Here is a 24,774-nt window from a genome sequence, read left to right on the forward strand (position 1 = left end):
AGCTCTGGTTTTTTTTCTCTCTCTACTAGTCCTAAACCCACCTTAACCTAACACTCGTCATTAAGCCGGTAAAATCTACGATTGTTAAAAAATAAATAATAAATTATTTGTATTGTGATTTATTATAGTTATTCATGGTTTTATTTTCAAAAAATTATTTATGTAAGATCCATAACTTTTGAAAAATTCTATTTTGAGTTGATTCCAAATTTATTTATTTATTAGTGATTTTATTTTCAAAAATTATTTCATTGAGAATAATTAAATCAAGTTTTGGTAATTAAAATAAAAATTTTACTGAATTTTATAATTATTGAATAATTTTCTATATTTAAATTATAAGACTTAGTAGTTGTAAAAAAATTATACTATTTAATTTAAATAATTGAGATTTTAAAATTTAATACTTTAATTTTTATAATTAATTATATCATCTTATATTTTAAATTAGAATACTTATTAAGAATTAATTAACAAATTGATAATTTAATTAATGTTTTAAAATAATTTAAAAAAATTAAACTATATTTTTAATGAATACTCTATTCCCTAATTTAATTAAAATTACAAACCCTTAGGAAACCTAACCCTAGAACCCCTACCCCTCTTCAGCGTGCACATACACCCAGCCACACAGGGGTCACTTGTTCCACACACCCACACACAGAAATATGAAAGAAAGAAAGAAACGGAAGAGGGAAGAAGGAAGATGGAACAGGGAAGAGAGAGTCGCGCCAGGAGAAGAGAAGGGAGGAAGGGGGCTGTCCGCAGCGCCACTGTGCCGTCGCCACCTTGGAGTCTACCGTTCGTCGCTGCCCAGTCGCCATTCTGCCTTCTATCAAGCCGGTTCTGTAGCCTGAGAAGAATCACGAAGAGGAGAGAGAGTGTGTGTGAAGGACAACGCCACCACGAAGCCGTCGCCGCTGTCATCATGCTCCGCCGCTGTCGCGTCTCACCAAGCTGTCATCATCGTGCTTCCTGGTGCCGTCGGTGGAGCTGTATCTTGCCGGATCTGCTGCTGAAAGTCTGGAGGAGAAGCGTTCTTTCAGATGGCAAATAACTGCAAACAGCGACGGAGCTTCTCTGACCTTCAAGGCCTGAAGGATGACGGCGACAACGACTGCTTCTTTCGCTGGTCTTCTTCTCTTCTCTAGCCCCTGCTCAAGTTCAGTTCTGGTAGATTATATGTTTTGAATTTCTAATTAGGGATTTGGTTACTAAAATTTCTGATTAGGGATTTGATTATTGGAATTTATGATTAGGGATTTAAGGTTCTGATTATTGGAAATTTGGAATTTTTGATTAAGATTGCTTCTCTTCTGAAATTTGGGATTCGGTTATTATAAGTTCTGATTAGGTAAATTTGAAATTTGCTTCTCTTATCTTCCTGTTAGTGAATTGTTCTGATTTTGTTCTTCTTGAGTTCCTGTTAGTGTTTTGATTAAGGCTTTATAATATTGATTGATTTTGTTCTTCCGGAGTTCCTGTTAGTGTCAATCATCCAAACCCCCTTTCATGTATATAAAAAAACGTTAAGTCATGTCTTATTCCAGACTTAGATGATGGTTAATCTGATGGATGGAATGATATATTGATTTATTATATATATGGAATTAAAATTGATGAGATGTTATGTAAGTACTAATATTTAAAGCCATCTGCATCCAAGTTATGTAGCTGAATTGATAGCAAGAAGAAGATACATGTAAAACAAAATGTGATTATTCCTGTAAAGAGATCTTCAAAGAAAAAATACTATGAATTGTTAAATTGTAGTTATTATAAATTTTGATTATTGAAATTTATGAATTTTGATTAGAATTTCTTATTAAGGATGCGTGTATAGTTTCTGTGATGAGGATGCGTGTATAGAATTTTGATTATTGCAACTTTAGAAAACTTTTTTTGTTTAAACTGATTGAATGATGCTGTGTTTGATTTATTAAATGATGATGATGCTGAAAATTCTCTTTGTTAGAGTGCAGAATTTGTTGAAAGGCTAAAAGCCAAGTTTCATGATTGAATCAATTGATGATACATGCTAATAATTACTTGAGATAATGTTGGACTATTTGTTATATATGATGCAGTAAATTGATGATAATATATGTGAATTGTTTGAGTGATTTGTGGCTGGATTGTGTTGAGTAATGCAGAACTTGTTGATTTCATATGAGTATGCTTAAATGTGAAAACTGACCAAAAATGGTGATTTATTAATCCTGAGCACTTGAGGCTAATTTAATCTTTTTAATAAGTCACAATAGATAAAAAAAAGTTAGAATACAAGGTTAGAGTGAATGAAAAGGTAGAAATCAATTTTTGACCTCTCAAAATCCAAGGTTATATGTTGCAGAATTATGCAGTTTCGGACAGCACTTTGTGAACAAAACTGGGAGCAATCTAGCCACTCAAAATGGGTGAAATTATTTTTTTATAAAAATATGATATGTCTAGATTGTTCCTCTAAAATTTCAGAATTTTTCGATGTGTGGTTTGGGAGATATGATTTTTAGAAAATGGTCATTTTCTGCAGAAATATTGCTGTCCGAATTCTGGAACAGCAACTTCAAAACCACATATCTCAATACTCTGAAACTCTTTGGAGGTGAAACTAAATAGAAGTGAAATATTAGGATGTCTAGTATTTTATGTCCAAATTTCAGGACAATTCAAATTTTGTAAAGAAAGTTGTGCTTTCTGGAAGCAGGGCTGTTCACTGCTGTGACAGCATCCTTTTCTTAAAACAAAATCATATTTCAAGAGGCATAACTTTTTTTAGAGAAGTGAAAATTCTCTAGGACTTGAACTGGGTGAAAGATGAGTAATTCTAGTTCAATCACACCAAAATTTAGGAGAATCCAACAAAAGATGGATTTTATATAATTTTTTTAAATTGGTTACTGCTTGCTGTTTTTTTGAAGTGTACTAAATTAGTAGCCGATTTTTAAAAAAAAACATATAAAATTAAATTAGGTGGAAAAAGAGATCTCTGGATTAGTGTGGCTTAGTTGTCAAGAAAGTTCAAGATAGGGTGGCTTAGCTGTCAAGTTGTTATTCGGTTTTATTTTTTCATTCTTGCTATACTTTTCTATTTCCAAACTATTTCCAAAAGTCAAGTATATTTGTTACGAGGACTTTGGTGGAAATTGTGCTTTGTAGTGATTTTTAGACAATTGATACTTATGTAAATTTAATAAATTGAATTATGATTAATTAGGCCGAGTTTATATATTGAATTGTCAATTTTTGATAATTTGCATTCTTGATTGACTAGTTTTAAACTTTGAGAATAGATTCTTAAAGAATTAGTTAATTTTAACTTGTAAGTTTTAATTTTATTTTTACTCTGATGAAGATAGTGTTATATGTGATTTTTTAATTTTGGTTTTCATTACTCATATTTGCAGGGGTACAAAATTGATGCCAACATGCTAGACTTTATATTGACTGAAATATGCTAGAAGAATCAAGAATTATAAATCCGATATGATACAATTTTATGTTAGGAAAAAGTTGTGTTTAGTTGAATTTGTAGAACTTATTTTATTGTAAAAGAATCTTAATGACATGTAAGATATTCTAATTATCTATATGATTATATATTATATAAATGTTAAGTTAGCGTGTTTAGAAAATTAATTGATATATCAATTATTTAATTAAATATTTTAAAATGAATTTTCTATTTTTATAACTAAGAATAAAAAATGTTACAAAAGTAAGTAGTATTTTGTAACAAAATATTATGACACAAAAATTTAAATTGTTACGAAAAATATTTTGAAGATCAAAATTTGTTATCACTTTTGTAATGACTTTTAGTTTTTTGCACAGAAAAATTTGTTACAAAATATTACTTTGAATTGTAACAATTCCATTTTTTGTTACAAAAACTTTTTGTAACGGGACATACTGCAACGGCCCCTTTTTTTGTTACAAAATCCTTTTGTTTCAAAATTTCAATTTTTTGTAACAATTTTAAATATTGCTTTTTCTTGTAGTGCATGTATGCAACTTTGAGCAGTATTCCTTAATTCTTTCATGAAAAGTTCAAGAGCTGATGGTTTTTGATATGAATAAGGAGATGATGGTTCTTGATATGAACAAAAAGATTATGGTCCTTGATATGAATAGAGAGATGGTGGTTTTTAATATGAATAGAGATTATGGCCCTTGGCAAGAATAAGGAGATGATTGCTCTTGATATGAATAATTGGAGGATGGTTCCTGATATGAATAAAGAGATAATGGCTCTTGATGGACGGGATACAAAATGCTTAAGTGTCCTTGTGATTGAATTTTCTAGCCAAAATGATAGTTCTTCTAGTCACAATTAATCCCCGGCAATAGCGCTAAAAACTTGGTGCAGATTTTCAAACCATAACTTACCTGCAAGTTGGTCGTATTCAGGTAAGTGAATGCCGATCCTACGAGGATTAACGGATTAAGCAAGTAGTGGTCAATTGGTTATTTTAGTCAGGCATTCAAAATTTAGGGTTTCAATAGTAAATAACATGAAAATAGGGAAATAAATAAAAGCAAACTAAAATAGGTTAAGAAAATAATATGATAAAGATAGTTAAGGTGTTAGAGATATTTAAATTTATGGATTAACATTTAAAGTCAACTACCTTGATTATGCAAAAAAATAATTCATAGCAAATCCTAGGTGATTGAATTTCTATTCCTAGGAAATTCAATCTCCTCTAATCCAACCAACGATCAATTCCTTGATCAATCAATTATATTAGAGAGTTAAGTTTAAATTCTGATTTATAAGCTACATAAACCCTAAAAACCCAAGAATGATGCAGTTATATGTCATGTACTACATTAAATCCAAATAATTAAGAATTTATGAGAAAGTGGTTTCAAGTTGTATTTCTAATGATATAGCTTTTTCAAGATTCAATAGAATTCAAGTTAGATTAGGGTTATTTTCCAATACTCACTAATCCGTAGGATGAAAAATGAAACCAATTCTTAAACAATAATCAATGCATTAATTAAGAGTAGAAGAACATATAATTATTAATCTATCAAAGTAAACAGAGCTCCTAACCTTAACAATGGAGGTTTAGTTGCCCATATTACATAAAATTAAAATCTTCATAGTGCAGAAAATTAAAATCCTAATCTAATGTGTAAAACCTAAAACTAATGCATGAGAGAACGGAAGGGAGTGTGTTTTTTCATCAAAAATGGCACTGCTTCTTTTATAATAACGTGAAATTGGGATCTGGTCCATATTGCTAGCGTTTAACACCACTTGGGTGGCGTTTGACACCAGTTTTGATAAAATTCGTGACTCCTTGCTGCGAGTGGCGTTTAGCACCAGTTTCTTGGTGTTTGGCGCTGCGACTTCCGCATGGAATTGTGAGTGTGATGCGGTTTGGTGTTTAGCGCCACTTTTACGGCATTTAGGGCCGTGAGTCCAGAGAGAAAGCATAGACTATTATATACGTTGGAAAGCTTTGAAAGTTGGCTTTCTAATTTCATTGAAACTGCATCATTTGGATCTCTGTAACTTAAGTTTTTCTCGTTGGAGTGTGAAGAGGTCAGGTTTGACAGCATCTAGAAATTCTCTTTGCACATGTATTCAATTCTTGGTTCTTCCTTGTGCTTTTGCTTTTCTTTTTCTAACATTTTCCTACAAAAATGATAAAACTAAGAAAATTAAAGTACTAATAGAATAGCCTTAAAAATTATATAATTACCAAGCAAAAGTCATAACTTTTCTATAAAAAATACCAATAAAAAGTACTTAAGATACTCATGCATCAATATACAAATATCATTCTTGATAGTTTGAGTGAAGAATATCACTGCCAAAGACATCCCTTACATTATACTTGATTTATAAGCTCTTCTAAGGATTCAAGAAGAGATTATTGTTCACTTCAAGAAACCTGACAGTCCATGATCTAGGTTCATTTCTCCAATGCAACATCTAATTAGCCTCGAAATTAAGACTTATGATTGCTTGGTAATCCTGGAAGAGGAAGTAATGTTGTATGCTGGCTTCAGCAGAGATGCACCTTTTGGTGGAAGAGGAAGTGGTGGAAGGAACATTCATGGTGAAAAATCATCCTACTTAGGAAATCGACCACAATGTCAGATTTGTGGTAAATTAGGCCATGTTGCCTGCCTCTTACTGTTATTTTAGTTTGTAGGCTACTATTGTGATTCTTCTCTGAGACAAGGCTGATAGAGGCTTATACCATTTTAAATGAATTTACATTCCAAAGTGTTAGAAACCAGAGACTGAGAGAGTAATCTGAAAAGTGTATTATTGAGTGTGTTCAAAGGTACAATATACAAGGGGTATTTATAGGTGCTAAATGAATCAAAGTAATAAAGACATAGAATCCTATAATTAATGTACAGATATGCTATATAAATATAGACGATGCTAATTGATCTAAATTGATTCTAATGATTCTCTAACATCCCCCTCAAACTCAAGTGGGAGCTAAGGATACCAACTTGAGTTTGGATAACAGAATCCGAAAGCGAGTCGGGTGATGAGCTTTCGTGAAGATATCAACAGTCTGATCCAGTGTCCCAACAGCAATGAGACGAACAGCATCAATAAGGATACGTTGCCGAACAAAGTGACAATCAATCTCAATGTGTTTGGTGCATTCATGAAACACATCATTATGGACAATCTGAATAGTACTGCGGTTATCACAAAAGACATCAGTAGGGGACGACTGAAGAACACCCAGATCTTCGAGAAGCCAACGAACCGAGATAACCTCAGCAGTGGTGTCAGCGAGGGCACGGTACTCAGCTTCCGTGCTTGAGCGAGTAGTGAATGTTTGCTTCTTAGCACGCCAAGAGATGAGAGCGTCACCAAGAAACAAACAGTAACCAGTAGTAGAACGACGATCAGTGGGATCACCAGCCCAATCAGCATCAGAGTATGCCTGAAGGGTCAAAGAGGAATGGGCAGAAAAATAAAGGCCATGAAATAGAATGCCTTTGACGTACCGAAGAATGCGAAGAACTGCCGCATAGTGAGTAGTACGAGGAGCTGACAAGAACTGGCTGAGGACATGAACTGGATAGGCAATGTCTGATCGGGTGACAGTCAAGTAGACAAGACCTCCAACTAACTGTCGATAAAGTGTCGAATTATCCAAAACAGTCCCATCCATAGGGGTAAATCGAACAATAGGCTCAAGAGGAGTAGACTCAGTGCGACTATCTGTAATCCCAGCACGAGCAAGAAGATCTGAAGCATACTTAACCTGAGAGAGATAAATGCCATCATCTGTGGAGATGACCTCGAGACCAAGAAAATAGCTGAGAGAACCAAGATCCTTCATCTCAAAGGTACGGTGAAGTGAGGTCTTGAGATCAGAGATACCATCAACATCATCTCCAGTAATGATCATGTCATCAACATACAAAAGTAGAAGGACAACTCCACGTTCGCTTTTACGAATGAAAATCGCATTATCATGAGGACTAGAAATAAAGCCAAGACTGCATATGGTAGTGCTGAACTTGTCAAACCATTCACGAGGAGCTTGCTTAAGTCCATAAAGTGCCTTGCGAAGGAGACAAACCTTACTGGAAGGACAAGGATATCCTGGAGGCAGTTTCATATAGACTTTCTTTTTCAAATCCCCATTAAGAAATGCATTCTTCACGTCCATCTGACTGAGAGACCATCGTTTGACCGCAACAATGGCAAGGAGAGCTCTAACAGACGTAAGGCGAGCAACAGGAGCAAAATTCTCTTCATAATCAATACCATACTCTTGCGTACAACCTTGAGCAACCAAGCGTGCCTTATAACGGTCAATAGAGCCATCAGAGCGAGTCTTGATCTTGTATACCCATCTACTGCCCACAACTTCCTTATCAGAAGGAGGATTAACCAAATCCCAAGTGTGTGCTTTTTCAAGTGCCTGTATTTCTTCCTGCATTGCTTGTTGCCAATTTGGATTTGTGGAGGCTTCTCTGAATGACTTAGGTTCATGTTGATGAAGAATAGTAGAAAAATAATGATAATCAAGAAGATGAGGAGGTGAATTCCTTACCCTAGAACATGACGGTGTATACGCCCAGCTCTACCATTTTGTTGAGAGGTACCAGGACAAGAAAACTTGGACAAAGTACCCTGTTCAGCGAGAAAATTTAAAAGTTTGGAGTCACGATATTCCATAGCATTATCACATCGGAGAATTTTAATGACCTTTGAAAACTGAGTTCGAACCATAGTGGCAAAGTTAATATAAATCTGGGAAAACTCACAACGATTAGTCATCAAATAGACCCAAGTAAAACGTGAATAATCATCAATAAAGACGACAAAATATCGAGCCCCTCCCATAGAAGCGGTGGGAGCGGGGCCCCAAATATCAGAATAAATAAGATCAAAAGGAGAGCATGCAATAGAGGAATTATTATTAAAGGATAAGGCAGGTTGTTTAGCAGTGCGACAAGAAATGCAATCTAAAGACTCATTTTGAACTTGACCTAAAACACCCGAAGATAGAAGATGACGTAATTTTCCTAAGGAGCTATGGGCAAGACGACGGTGCCACAAGTGAAGAGTAGATGGAGAGGAAGCAGCACAGAGATTTGTAGAGGGAACATGAAGGTTCTCGAGCTCAAATAAGCGTCCGACCTTACATCCAGTCCCGATGATCTTTCCCGTCCGACGATCCTGCACACGACAACCAGAATTAGAAAAAATGACATCAAAACCAAGTTCAACAAGATGACTGACAGAGATAAGATTAAAATTCAATTTTGGAATGAAATAAGCATCAGAAAGATGAATATTGGACTGTGAAATAACCCCATGATGTGTTGCATGCAAGAGTGAACCATTAGCAGTGTTGACAGAAGGTGCATTTGTAGTGGGAGACAACGACGAAAAAAGATGACGCAAAGGAGACAAATGATTGAAACAACCAGAATCAAAATACCATTTAGAATTACCTGGAGGGGTGGAAAGAGTAGCGGGGGTATTACCAGGAAAGGAGAGAAGTTGCCTAAGAAGGGTTTCAATATCTGATGGAGAGACAGAAGGTGTGTTGAGAGATGTGGAAGAGGTGGACTCAGTAGCAGTAGCAGCAGTAGAGGCAGGCACATGCGGAGAGTTGTTGGGATGAGGTTGATACTTGTTCTGATTTGAGCATGGTGGTCGAGTAGGACAGGTAGCAATCAAGTGACCCGAGAGCTTACAATAATGGCAGAACAGTTTCGGGCAGTTGGAGCCAATGTGGCCTCTTTGTTTGCACTTACGACATTCAATAGAAGGACGGTCGGAGAAGGAATGCCCAGGCCGATTACAGTTGCGACAGATTTTTTCCTTTCTATCGGTGGTAGCAAAGACAGTTTCACTTTTAGAACGAAGCAATCCCAAGCGCGTTTCTTCAGACTTAAGATGAGGAAGAGCATCTTCAAGACTAGGCAAGGGATTCTGATGAAGAAGAGAAGCCCTGACCGGCTCATAGTCATCAGTGAGTGCCATCAGGAATTGGATGAGACGTGTCCGGTTCTGATAATCCTCATATGCCTTAGCATCAGTGGGATCTTTAAGAACAGGCTCACAAGAGGTCAACTGATCCCAAATAATCTCCATCTGAGCAAGAAAATCAAAAACTGCTTGGCCATGTTCTTGCTTAAGGCTATGAAGTTCCTTAAGCAGTTGGTATTGATGAGAGAGATCAGAGATAGTGTAACGTTTCGCCAAATGATCCCATACCTCTTTAGCAGTTTCAAAACAGCCGAACTGTAAATGAATGCCAGGAGTAGAAGTGTTGCGGAACCAAGTGATAATCTGATGATTTTTACTATCCCAATCTTCCAATTTCTCTGCATAGTCCTTCTCCTTCTTAGCATCCTCCTTGGATTTGGAGGCACCATCTTTGGATTTGTCAGTCACAGTTGGCTTAACAGGACAGGCAATATCACCAGTCACATATCGCCATAATTTTTGCCCTTTAAGGAATCCTCGCATAGCTTCAACCCAATATGCATAGTTGGAGCCATTAAGGATAACAGTGATAGGCTGAAAGACATCTAGTTTTTCCATAGTAATAGAAGAAATAGCAAAAGGAAGAAGAAAACTACAAATTCGGGGCAGAAAACAAAAAAACAGAGCGCGAAATCGGAAAGAGCTCACCAAAAAACCTTAGGGAGGGTCCCGCTTGTCCGCCACGTCAGCGCCACGTCAGCGCCACGTCAGAGCCACATCAGAGAAGCGAAGACACGTGGCGTCACCGGAGAGGAGCAAGAGAGACACGCTGGCAGTAAGGGTGGACGCGGGTCAACGTCGGGTCGGGCCGGGTCGCGCGCGGGTCAATCAAGGAGCTTCGTGTGACACGTGGCAGAGGGAGGAGCGTCCGATCAGCTCCGAGATCTAATAGCTGCTGAAGCTTCTGGAAGGAGAACGATGGAGGTGAACAGCGAACTTCCGGCGGCGCGTGACGGCGCGTCCGGTAGAGGATGGCGGCGATCTTGGCGGCGTTGGAAAGCTGACAAAGAGGAGAACACGATGATGCCGGAGGTGACGAACCAAAGCGTCAAAAACAGATCGAAAAACGAGAGAGAAGAGGCACGGTCGGAGGAGAAAAACAAGAAGGGCTATGAACAAAAATTCATGGAAAAAAATTTTTAGGCTCTTGATACCATGTTAGAAACCAGAGACTGAGAGAGTAATCTGAAAAGTGTATTATTGAGTGTGTTCAAAGGTACAATATACAAGGGGTATTTATAGGTGCTAAATGAATCAAAGTAATAAAGACATAGAATCCTATAATTAATGTACAGATATGCTATATAAATATAGACGATGCTAATTGATCTAAATTGATTCTAATGACAAAGCATAAATCTTTGTCTATTCTCCTATAATTTTAGTTGCCACTTGTGTTTCTTTAGATGTGTATCATAAATGATTTGGTAATTCTTCCTTGCCAATTGTAAAATCAATCATTGGAAAGTGTAATTTTCTAGTTAATAAAGAGAACAATACAAGTTCTGTTTGCCAATTTTGATGCATGGCCAAATCCCATCGTTTACCATATTTTGCATCATCTAATGACTATGATTATCCTCTTGCTTTGGTATTTTTTGATATTTGGGGTCTTACATCTGTTATCCCTCAAAATGGATATACATACTATGTGCCGTTTATAGGTGTTTTTTCTAGGCATACTAGTATTTATTTACTCACTCATAGATCTCAAATGTTTCATGTGTTTAAGTAGTACGATAACCTCTTTCTCTTTGTCCTTTTGGGACAAAGTCTTCTCTACAACTATTTTTCTTATTATTAATAGAACGTCATATTTCAGATTATGCCTTTGAAAAATTTTTGGATGTTTATGTTTTTCTCATTTGTGACCTTAAAATGCTCATAAGTTGGAATTTCATTCCAATCCTTGTATCTTTCTTGGTTATGCAATTAATCAAAAGGGTTACAAGTACATAGCAAGAGATGGAAAAATTTATATTGCTCGAGATGTGGTGTTTGATGAGATAAAGTTTTCAGGTTTTGGTTTTCTAAACTCATCATCTCATATGTTAAATTCTTCTTCTAACTCTGTCAATGAATTTTTATCCTCAATATCTACTGTACCACCCTCTTCTATAAATTCCTCAAATTCTATTTTAAATTCTTCTAATCCTATTATACAAGCTTCTTCTCAATAACAAAATGCTTTAGATATTTCTAATGTACATGTTTAGTTGCAAAAGTATTCAATCAAGCACATGTCATTGATTTTGACCAGTTTTTTTTTTGCATGTCATCATTTGGGTAATGCTTACTGTTGCTCTTTCAAAAAGGTGAAAAATAAAACAATATTGATATGGTTGTTACAAATTCGAAGCCATAACTCGGCATTATGCACCATAATATACGTTATAGCTCGGCACCATGCGTTACAATCAGACTCAACGGACTACATCTTAGAACAAAAACATCTGACCAGATATTATCGCCTACTAAAACCTAATAACTACTCTTCAATACAGATGACCAACAGAAGCGTAACCGACCTATCCTACTCCACCTATAAAGGTATGATATTTTACCCTCGAAAGATATACTGAAATTCACAATATTAACTTAAGTATCGGAGTGCCTTTTGCATGTACACTCCCCTTTGTTCATACTCTCCGTGACGTGACATCCTTCTAGAAGAAGAGCTCAGATCTTCCTAACTTATAGCTCGGCGTAAAAGGCAACAGCTCGGCGTCAGCTCCCAAGAACCGAGTTACGCCCATGTTACTCACACAAGAACAAATATCGTTTTCATAATGCTTTTTAAAATAGCACCTTACAAGAGACTATTCACACAACACAACCATCAAGATTCAACAATTTAACCCTAATTTGGTTTGTATGTAAATAAGGCTATATATGGCCTCAAGTGAGCTCCTAGAGCATGGTAAGCGTCACTGCAACTTTAAAGAAATTTGATTTTGATTGTGCTCGAAGTGATTCCTCTCGTTTTATCAAATCTACACCTAACTTTATTACTTATATTCTCATCTATAACGATGACATGTTAGTGACCGGTAACGTTGATAATGATATTGCTAAGAGTATCAAAAATGATGATAGGTTCATGAATTTTACTTTTATGTTAAAGGGCTAGGTGACTTAAACTACTTTCTTAGAATTAAGGTTGTTCATCACTCTTTTTCTCTTATTTCTTTAAATCAATCTAAATGTATTGGTGAGTTGTTAGTCAAGGCAAGATTGCAAAATTCCAAAAGAGTGATTACTTCAATGATTAGTTCTATCAAATTAACATCTGAAGTTAGTACTGCTTTTAAGGACCCAACTTCCATCATTGGAGGGCAGTAATAAGTAAACATTACTAGACCAGATATTACCTACTCAGTTAATAAAATGAGTCAATATATTTTGATTTGGTAATCTGCGTAATTTTTTTATGCCTATGGTTTATATGAGCGATTTGCCCTTATATATATTGTATGATAGAGATAACACTGCTATAAAAGAAAATAAAGAAAGTTAGTTAACAGAGTTAGTTATGTAGAGATGTAAGTTAGCTTGTATAGCAGGTTAGTTATAATTCTGTTTTGGTTTTACTGTTATATTGGCAGAGGATGACTCAAGTGTATATATATTGTAATAAGGAGTGATCATAATCAATTCAATACACAAACTCAGTTTTCACATTCATCATTTTCTCTCGATTTCTCATTCTTGCTCAAACTTCATCATTGTTGATTAAAGCCTTATTGTTCATTTTTTCACAATATTGTATATTCACTGGTTGGATTAATAAAAACTAATTTTTATGAAGAGATGTTTAGGGAGATTTGAAAATTCTTTTATTTATGTTAGGTTTAGAAATTTTTAATTGTTTCAATATTGTATTGAGAATTCCATTTTTTTGGGGTAGGACTGGGATAAATATGATTTTCTTTGGATGAAAAAGGACATTTCTTTGGATAAATACGATTCTGTGTGATTTGTTTTTTCTGTTTTTCATTGAACACCGTAATTGTTTATTAATAATTACACATTTTTTGAATTGAGGTAAATTAAAATATTTGGTAACAAAAAAAATTAACTAAAAATAATTAAAATTTATCTTATTAAATATTCATTAATTCTAATATTTATTAATTATTATTAGAATAAATGAATACTAAATAAAACAAGTTTAAGTTTTTTTTTGTCTCTCTAATATGCAATAGTGCTACGTAACCAAAAAATAGGAAAAAGTTTGGGAACCAAATTTAGGGAACTAAAAGCAGTCAAAATTTTTTTATTTTTAACTTTATTTAATGAAATAAACAAAATTTAATTGTTATTCTTTCACGCGCTTATTTTTTTTATTGTAATATTTAATGTATATAAAAACATTAATTGCATATATTAAATAGCATATTATAAGTACATACATTTATCAATTTATATTCTTATTAAATGAATATACATAATTTATATTTATGGTATTTAATTTATATTATAATAACAAAAGCACATTTTTTTATTTATTATGTAACATCTATATATTCATACACATAATTTTTATAATTAATATATTTTGACAATTAATATTATTCAATTCTAAACTATATTTTATTATATATTTCAAATTATTTTACATATGCACTAATAAATTATGATTCAAAATATTTTAATATTTTTTTTGAAGACATTATACATTTAAATCAATATATAATTTTTTAAATTACGGTCTTCGATCATTTAAAAATTTGTTTCATGTTTTCAAAGTGAAAATGATTTATTCTGATTCATATATATTTTCAAATTTTACTATAATTAGATTTGAAAAAGAAAATATCAAATACTTAAATTTATTCATTCAGATATTTATACACATAACATTCATAGTTAGGTAAAGTACACATATCATCCAAAATTTCATATTAATAACATCCATAATTTCATACTTATAACATTCATAATTATCTTACATGTACATTAAAGGGTCATAATTTTAATATTTTTTATTTATTATTCATATGTATGCTTATTTATTGATTTTAATATAACGAGTTAATAATTATTTTTAAAATTTTATTTTTTAATTTTTGTTTATATTTTATTTTTTATTTTTTTATTTTATAATAGTCTATATGTAAAATGTGAGTTGTATAATAGAAGTTGTAAAATTCTCTAATTTAACATCCATATTTTTATACGTATAATATTTATAATTTTATATATATAATATCCATAATTAATAAATTGGTGTTAATTTATTACTATTTATTATTTTATTTTGTAAGTCATGAACCAACAATTTTGGATTTTTTTATTTTTAATAAATAGAAATTGATCAAATTTAAGATGTTTTTATTTTTTATAAAATGTGTTGAGGTGATTTGAAATTTTTTAAAAGTTGAAAATATAAAAATTTGAAATTTTTATTTGAGAGAAAAAATTATAAAATTATAAATGCATGAGTAATAATGAGAGAGAAATTTTTGGAATCTGATTCATATTAAATTTGGAATTAACTTTTAGTATAATTAAATAAAAAAATTAATTGTATTAATTAAATTAAGAGAGTGATTCACACTCTCTTATAAACACAAATATTATTAATTATATATCTTTATTTATTATTTATAATATTTTAGCTAGTAGCATTACTCCAAAAAATATTAACAAATAATCAACCAAATCTTTATTGAGGCCACAGATGAGCTTATATTTAATTTGTTATGTTTTTAAACCCAAATTCACAATAGGCGCGTGTAACATCTATGACTTAAAAAATAATAAATAAATGGTTATTTTTAAATTTATGGCAATTATTGTGCTTGTCATCAATCAAATATTCTATATTTTTTCTTACTCACACCATTACCCAATCTCATCCAAAATCATTTGAAACTATAGAAAAGAGGAGGTTTCTAGAGTGTGGAAGAATTTGAAAGGAGGCCTTTGGCGTAATTATTGCACAAAAAGGTCGAGTAAAACTCCAAGGCAGAGAGAGGGCTTCAGCCACTTTGAGAACAGATTCAGCGAGGTGAAAGAGGAAGACTTTAACATCTTGACGAGGCATAGATAGGGTTTCGGCAATGAAGATCTAATAGTTTAGCTCTTTTGTTTACTTGTTTTTTGCACAAATTTAATTTATTATTATTTGTCTTTATTTTTATAGATAATTGTTTTAGGTACTGTGGAATTTAATTACACCAAAATATTAATTTATTTATGGATGTTAATGTGTTATATAATTGGATGTTAATAATAAGACGTTTGGATGTTATGGTGCATTATATTGTTTTATGTTGGAATTGAGAAATTTGGATGTTAAAAATGATAAATTTTAAATGTTATACTATATTATATTTATATTTTTTTATGTGAAGATCCTATGATATTAGATATTAATTACCTTAATGTTATAGGTATCTTTTTTTCTTTAAAACTTATGTCATTAATTAATATAATTACTTAATTTTATAAAAAAAGTTGGTGGCTAATGCATTATATATATACTAGCGGCTCAACAGGCACTAACGTGCCTGTTCAGCCGCTTTTCTATTGTTTTTAAAAAATTAATTTTATTTTTCTGTTAATATATTATTTATTTTTTAAATTTATTAGATAAATATTTTTTTATTTTAATATTGACGTGATCTTATTTATATCATATTTTGTTGAAATTAAAATTACTATAAAACACTTTAAAATGTTAAATTATAAAACCACACAATAAAGAGGTAATATAAAATCGTCATAGTTTAAAGTGAATCGGTAATATATGAGGTGAAATATTCGATAGAGTAAATTTTTATTCTCAACTATTCTAAAATATACAAAAAGTATTTTCAGAATGATAATGCTTCTATTGTATTTCTTTAAAAGTTTTGAATGTCGTCTATTAATTTATAATATTTTTAATTTAATTTTTTAAATTTATTATGACAAAATAACGATATGATGAAGTTTTTGTCCACTAAAATTGCGAAAATATTTTTAAAAATTAGTTTATTCATTGTACTTTATTTTGTTTTTTTTTTTGTGTTTTTGTTATATTCCATACATTATTAAATTCTAATTTGATAATTTTTTTATCATCAAGGACTTATTATTTAGTTACTGTAATTTAATTAAGATTTATTTTTCATCACTAAATGATGTTATGTGTATTACGCTTAAATAATATTAAATAATATTTGTAGTAGCATTTTTTTAGTTTGTACTTAAATTAGTTATTCAATAAAAATTTGTCCGGTAACTCATAAAAATATATACAATGTTATCTATATTTTTAATTTGAGGATTTTTAGTTTAGTTACCTATTGACTTATAATATTTAATATAGTATTTTGATATTTTTTAAAAAATTAGAACACATTTTGCCATGACCAAATTTTACTATCTATTAAATTTTTAATTGGGTAAAGATTCTATAATAAAAAGGATGCATATAATTTATACAATACATTAATAAATACATGAGATAAAATAAGACATATTTTTGTACTATTTTACAATAGTTGTTATTTTGTGTTTAAGGTAGATCTTTTCTAATTTTACTATTTAATTTTAAAAGATATATGTTGTTACCAAAATTTTATTACAAAGTTATTGTTATTATTAGTCTTATGAATGTATTGCCTATTTAAAATTTATAGTATTTGTTAATTATTTGTTTTATTTTTTTTATTATAGAATTCATAATTTTGTTTAACATGAGGCATTTTATATAGTAGTGCACAATATCAAACCTCTTAATTTATTCAATACAAAAAATATTTTAAATGAATATTATGCGATGAAAATAAAATATTAAAAATATAAGTAGAGTAAGTGAGTACTAACTTCATATTTGCATGGCTTTTAGTATTGTTTGTAACTGGTTCATTATAAGAGATTGATTGAGGCATTGAATTAGTAGCAGTGGTGTATGTCTCGACCTACACTAATACAAAAAAAAAATACAAACTTAATATATTTTAGATTATCTTAAAAGAATTAAAAATTAGTTCTCAGAAACCAAATCAAATCGCGTAAATTAAGTTAATTAATTTTGTTAATCTTGTGTATTAAGATTTAATGTATAGGCAGAATGACTTAAAACGATGTTATTACATGTTTTGAATATATAGGGTACTAACCAGTTAGGACATCACCACATCGTTTACTTGAACAACTTCATTATAATGTGATTCCAAACTTATATTTTTAAAGAGCAATTCAGATAATAAACATAATTTGAATTCATAAGATTAAAATTAGTTATCATGATTAAAGTTAACTTTTATGTCGCGTATAAAGGTGATTTTAATTATTTTAAATTTGTTTAATTTTATTCTAAAACAGAGAATATTTTAAAAATAATATTCTTCTATTATATTTTTTTCATTGATTTTTTTCAAAGTTTGAATATCGTCCATTAATTTGTGACATTTTTAAATTTATTTTTTTTAATTTATTATGATAAATTAACAATATGATGAGTATTTTGTCCGTTAAGATTGCAGAAATATTTTTTAAAAAATAGTTTATTTGTTATTCTCTAATTTATCTTTATTTTTTGTGTTTATATTTTAACATTTCACATTAGGAATTTATTACATATTTAATATTATTAAATTAATATATTTTTTAATAATAAATAATGTTACGTGTCTCATGATTATTATTATTATTGGCTGATATAGTAGCATTTTTTGATAATTGATATTTAAGATAGTTATTCAATAAAAATTGATTCAGTAACTCATATAAATATGTAAAGCGTTATCTATGTTTTTAATTTTAGAATTTAAAAATTATTTATCCAATCACTATTTGTAATATTTAATATAGTATTTAGATTTTTTATAAAATTATGACCCATTTTACCGTGATCAAATTTTGACATTTTTTAAATTTTTAAATAGAAAATAATTTTATAATAAGAAGGATTAATCTTTATTTATGCCATGTATTTAAATACATGAGATGAAATATCAATATTCTTGTATTCTTCTTCTATCATTATGTTTGTATTTAAGTCAGAATTCTCCTGGTTTTATTTTAAAATTATAAAAAATATATATTATTACCAAAATTTTAAAATATGAAAATATATAAATTAAAATAAAAACTAAAAAAATTAAATTAAAGTATATTAAAAATCATTATGTTACATTAATTTAACACAATATATAAATATTATTTTGATAATAAAATTATTATGTTTGACAACTTTTTATAATTATCTTATAACGTAGTATTTTTGTGTTTAAAATGACTTCATTTATTTTTTTAATATGAGAATGCAAATACATATTTTTTTATTTTTAATGTTTTATCCCAAGCATCTACATTAACTTAAAACATAAATATATTTTTTTTGTAATAAATTTATAATAAAAGTTTTAGTTAAAGAGTACTCAATACTTCTTTTAATAATTTAGAGCAATAAATTTATTTTCATTTTATAGTTATTACTTTGTAAAATATATTTAATCACTCGAATTAAAAAATACACATGACAAAAAATAAGCGATATGTTAATATTTTTTCTCTTTATTCTATTTGTTATTATTAGTTTTATGAACACATTGTTTATTTTAATTTTTTAATTATTTATATACTATATGATAAAGATGAAATATTAAAAAATTATTATTTTGTCCACTAAATTTATTTTATGAAATAAATTATGTAAGGATATACGAAGTCTAAAAAAAATTGGACACCAAATTTTAGTAACTTTTTGTATTTTTTATTAAGGAGTGCTCTGTTATATATGTAATTTTTTTTAAGTTAAATAATAAGCATCAGAAATATATAAATAGTATATATTAATTTAATCAATTTTGTTATAGAATACCAACCAATTATGTTACTATGACGTCTGTTATTTGGACCAACTCCATTATCATGCGCTTTCAATTCTAGTTTTTTTAAAGAGTAGAATACAGATATTAAGCAAAAATTGAATTTATAGCCGAAAAAATTAAATTATCATAATACATGTTAAGTTTTATGTTAACTGAAACAAAATGATGATGATGATGATGATGGGTGGCTCTTACCATTTGTCTAATTGTAGTTAATTATGTACTTGACAATGGATTTGGAATACGAATTATATGTGTTGATATAATATGATTGCTGATTCGTTGAATTTTTCAATTATATGATTGAAAGTGAAACAAATATTTAACTCTCTTCAGTAAAGTACAATTGAAGGCGCAGAAGTTTTTGTTATTGAAAGTGAATCGGTATTTAAATTGAGTACGTATTAATAGTTTTTTTTATTGAAAGTGAATCAACTTTAAATTCTGTCGTGGGTTGAAAGTGAATCAGTTTTAAATCTATCGTGGGTTAAAGCTAGTTTTTGAAAAAATAAAATAAAATAAAAAGAATTGAGTACGTAGTAGCAGTTTTTTTTTATTGAAATCTGTTTTTAAGTCCTGTCATAGGATAAAGCCAATTTTTAATAAAAAGAAAATAGGGGTAAAATAAGAAGAAAAGAAAAAATTGGATACCACAATTCCATATCCCATTATATATTGGTATAGATAATATTTTTTTAGTAATTATTCATTAATAAATGTTGCATTAACGATTCTGTTTGTTATATTTCAATGTGTTTATTTCAATTAGACTCAATAAATTACCAAAATTCAAACTTATTATCTTAAACTTCTTCCTTGATCATATGGTTAGAATCGTTTAACAGAAGATCTTCGGACCATAAAATTTTTAAAGTAAAAAAAAATACAATAAAACATATTAGAAAACCTAAAAAAATAAAATAATTTTTAAAATAGAATATATATAAAAAATTAATCTTTATAAATAATTTTTAATTAATCTTTTTGCAATAATTTAAAAAATTAGTAAAGGTCAATTTTAGTACTCTTTATAAATAAATGTCAAATTCAATACTCTACATAATTAATAGTTTAGATAGTTTAGGAAATTATAAACATAGACTTTAATAATATGTATCAATTAATAAATATAGACTTTGATAACACGTATCAAACAATGCAAAAAAAATATTGATAAATTTTAATAAATATAGAATATATTTATAGATAAATTTTAGTACTATAGAATATATTTGAGTAGTAGTGCTCGATCTATAATTATACAAAAAAAATACAAACTTTAGATGTAAAAATAGAATAAGATAAAGAGTACTTGTCCTTTGAATTTTTTTTTAAAAATTAAAAATTAGTACTCAAAAATAAAATAAACCGTAAATATAAAATACCAATCACTTGTATTATCATGACGTCTATTATTATTTTTCAAAAGGTACCTGTATTTGGCAATGAAATTGGCATAGAAATTGTATCAACTTCCTTGTCAAATCCTCTTACGATGATTTGCAGGTGTCCCTTTCTTAGTAAAAGATAGCAAGATGCAGGAAAAAGGATCGACAACAGTGAGGAATATTTATAAGTGGAGCAGTTATTTAATTTTCTCACGATTGCAGCAGTTATTTAATGGGTTAATGACTTTTTTTTAATTATAAACAAAAATGTATTATTACTATTTTGTCCATAAATTTAATTTGTAAAATGAATTATTTGAGGGCAAATGGTGTCTATAAAAATTGGACACCAAACTCTGGTATTGGCTTTATATATTGGTATAGATTATTGGCTGATATAGTAGCATTTTTTTATAATTGATATTTAAGATAGTTATTCAATAAAAATTGATTCAGTAACTCATATAAATATGTAGAGCGTTATCTATGTTTTTAACTTTAGAATTTGAAAATTATTTATCCAATCACTGTTTGTAATATTTAATATAGTATTTAGATTTTTTATAAAATTATGACCCATTTTACCGTGATCAAATTTTGGCATTTGTTAAATTTTTAAATGAAAAATAATTTTATAATAAGAAGGATTAATTTTTATTTATGCCATGTATTTAAATACATGAGATGAAATATCAATATTCTTGTATTCTTCTTCTATCATTATGTTTGTATTTAAGTCAGAATTCTCCTGGTTTTATTTTTAAATTATAAAAAATATATATTATTACCAAAATTTTAAAATATGAAAATATATAAATTAAAATAAAAACTAAAAAAATTAAATTAAAGTATATTAAAAATCATTATGTTACATTAATTTAACACAATATATAAATATTATTTTGATAATAAAATTATTATGTTTGACAACTTTTTATAATTATCTTATAACGTAGTATTTTTGTATTTAAAATGACTTTATTTATTTTTTTAATATGAGAATGCAAATGTATCTTTTTTTTATTTTTAATATTTTATCTCAAGCATCTACATTAATTTGAAACATAAATATATTTTTTTTGTAATAAATTTATAATAAAAGTTTTAGTTAAAGAGTACTCAATACTTCTTTTAATAATTTAGAGCAAAAAATTTATTTTTATTTTATAGTTATTACTTTGTAAAATATATTTAATCACTCAAATTTAAAAATACACATGGCAAAAAAATAAGCGATATGTTAATATTTTTTCTCTTTATTCTATTTGTTATTATTAGTTTTATGAATACATTGTTTATTTTAATTTTTTAATTTTTTAATTATTTATATACTATATGATAAAGATGAAATATTAAAAAAATTATTATTTTGTCCACTAAATTTATTTTATAAAATAAATTATGTAAGGATATACGAAGTCTAAAAAAAATTGGACACCAAATTCTAGTAACTTTTTATATTTTTTATTAAGGAGTGCTTTGTTATATATGTAATTTTTTTTAAGTTAAATAATAAGCATCAGAAATATATAAATAGTGTATATTAATTTAATTAATTTTGTTATAGAATACCAACCAATTATGTTACTATGACGTCTGTTATTTGGACCAATTTCATTATCATGCGCTTTCAATTCTAGATTTTTCAAAGAGTAGAATACAGATTTTAAGCAAAAATTGAATCTATAGTCGAAAAAAATTAAATTATCATAAGACATGTTAAGTTTTATGTTACCTGAAACAAAATGATGATGATGATGATGGGTGGCTCTTATCATTTGTCTAATTGTAGTTAATTATGTACTTGACAATGGATTTGGAATAGGAATTATATTAGTTGATATAATATGATTGCTGATTCGTTGAATTTTCCAATTATATTTGTCAGAACATAAGGTTGCAAGAGCATGATTGAAAGTGAAACAGATATTTAACTCTCTTGAGTAAAGTACGATTGAAGGCGCAGAAGTTTTTGTTATCGAAAGTGAATAAAGTACGATTGAAGGCGCAGAAGTTTTTGTTATCGAAAGTGAATCGATATTTAAATTGAGTACGTATTAATAGTTTTTTTATTGAAAGTGAATCAACTTTAAATTCTGTCGTGGTTGAAAGTGAATCAGTTTTAAATCTGTCGTGGGTTAAAGCCAGTTTTTGAAAAAAAAAAATTAAAATAAAAAGAATTGATGATGTTTTTAAATTTTAAGTCCTGTCATATGATAAAGCCAATTTTTAATAAAAAGAAAACAGGGATAAAATAAGAAGAAAAAATTGGATACCACAATTATTATACATTGGTATAGATAATATTTTTTTAGTAATTATTCATTAATAAATGTTGCATTAACATTCTGTTTATTATATTTCAATGTGTTTATTTCAATTAGACTCAATAAATTACCAAAATTCAAACTTATTATCTTGAACTTCTTCCTTGATCATGTGATTAGAATCGTTTAACAGAAGATCTTCAGACCAAAAAATCTTTAAAGTAAAAGAAAAATACAATAAAACATATTAGAAAACCTAAAAAAATAAAATAATTTTTAAAATAGAATATATATATATATATATATATATAAGAAAAATAATAAATTAAAACTTACTTGGTCTATGACATAGAAAAATAAAGAGAACGAAATAATCATAAAAGTTGAAATAACAAAAAATATATAACACAGTTCTTATCTTAACACATTTAAATGTTATATGTCAATCTAATAATTAATAAAAAATAATATTATCCAATGTAAAATAGATTAAAAATAAGAAAGAGATTAACAAAATCAATTAACAAAGTTCTTATCTTAAGTTGCCAGATTATTTAAAAAATCAATTAACAAAGTTCGTATCTTACTATATTTATTGTATCTCACTATATTTATTATATTTATTGTATTATATGTGAATCTAATAATTAATAAAAAATAATATTTTTTAATATAGAACATATTAAAAATAAAGAAAAAAATTAACAAAATATACGTAGAGATTTTTCATTTTACCATTGGTAAATATAATTTTTTTTACATCTTTTATATGCCAATCATATGACAGATGAATAATATTAAATTAATTAATCTTTTTACAATAATTTAAAAAATTAGTAAATGTCAATTTTAGTACTCTTTATAAATAAATGTCAAATTTAATACTCTACATAATTAATAGTTTAGATAGTTTAGAAAATTATAAACATAGACTTTAATAATACGTATCAATTAATAAATATAGACTTTGATAATACGTATCAAACAATGCAAAAAAAATATTGATAAATTTTAATAAATATAGAATATATTTATAGATAAATTTTAATACTATAGAATATATTTGAGTAGTAGTGCTCGATCTATAATTATACAAAAAAAATACAAACTTTAGATGTAAAAATGGAATAAGATAAAGAGTACTTGTCCTTTGAATTTTTTTTAAAAATAAAAAATTAGTACTCATAACGTCTATTATTACTCAAAAGGTACCTGTATTTGGCAATGAAATTGGCATAGAAATTGTATCAACTTCCTTGTCAAATTCTCTCACGATGATTTGCAGGTGTCCCTTTCTTAGTAAATACATTTCAGAACCAAAAGATAGCAGCAAGATGCAGAAAAAAGGATCGACAATAGTGAGGAATATTTGTAAGTGGAGCAGTTATTTATTTTCTCACGATTGCAGCAGTTATTTTGTAAGACCCGGTTAATTAATGGCTAATTAACCCATAAATGAGAATTTATTCTAGAAAGCCAAAAATATTATTTTTATGGCTAAATGTGATAGAGGAAATTGAGACGAGAATTTCGGTACCAATTTTATAGAAATCGGACCAAGATTGGACCGAATGGGCCAAACCGGACCAACCGGACCCAAAGTGGGCCCTTGGCCCAACATAACTAAACCAAAACCCTAGTTTTCAGCACTCTCTCTCCTCACACAACACCAAAACACGCTGAAAATTGAGATGGAAGGGGGAAGAACACTCTCTCAACTTCCTTCTCTCACTTGATCTTCAAACCACCATAACTTTTGATCTAGAGCTCCGATTGCCGCTCCG

At 28.8% G+C, this 24,774-nt stretch overlaps 1 protein-coding gene across 1 annotated transcript; it reads right to left on the bottom strand.

The window, feature by feature from the left end:
* Nucleotides 1-929: 929 nt before the first annotated feature.
* On the bottom strand, nt 930-10,063 carry LOC148549719 (uncharacterized). Its single transcript, XM_088495761.1, has 2 exons — nt 8,213-10,063; nt 930-1,157 (listed from the first exon to the last, which is right to left on the bottom strand). The coding sequence occupies exons 1-2, from the start codon at nt 10,061-10,063 to the stop codon at nt 930-932; spliced, it is 2,079 nt and encodes a 692-aa protein (XP_088351887.1).
* Between the last annotated feature and the right edge of the window lie 14,711 nt (nt 10,064-24,774).

This window comes from Arachis ipaensis, chromosome B8 (assembly GCF_059453495.1).
Source record: "Arachis ipaensis isolate K30076 ecotype BB chromosome B8, ASM5945349v1, whole genome shotgun sequence".
Classification (NCBI taxonomy): domain Eukaryota; kingdom Viridiplantae; phylum Streptophyta; class Magnoliopsida; order Fabales; family Fabaceae; genus Arachis; species Arachis ipaensis.

Excerpts from the sequence above, each read along its gene's own strand:
- LOC148549719 (XM_088495761.1), bottom strand. The coding sequence starts at position 10,063 with ATGGAAAAACTAGATGTCTTTCAGCCTATCACTGTTATCCTTAATGGC. Across the intron at positions 1,158-8,212 it reads TTCGAACTCAGTTTTCAAAG|GGGCTAGAGAAGAGAAGAAG; the intron begins GTCATTAAAATT and ends GAACTTGAGCAG.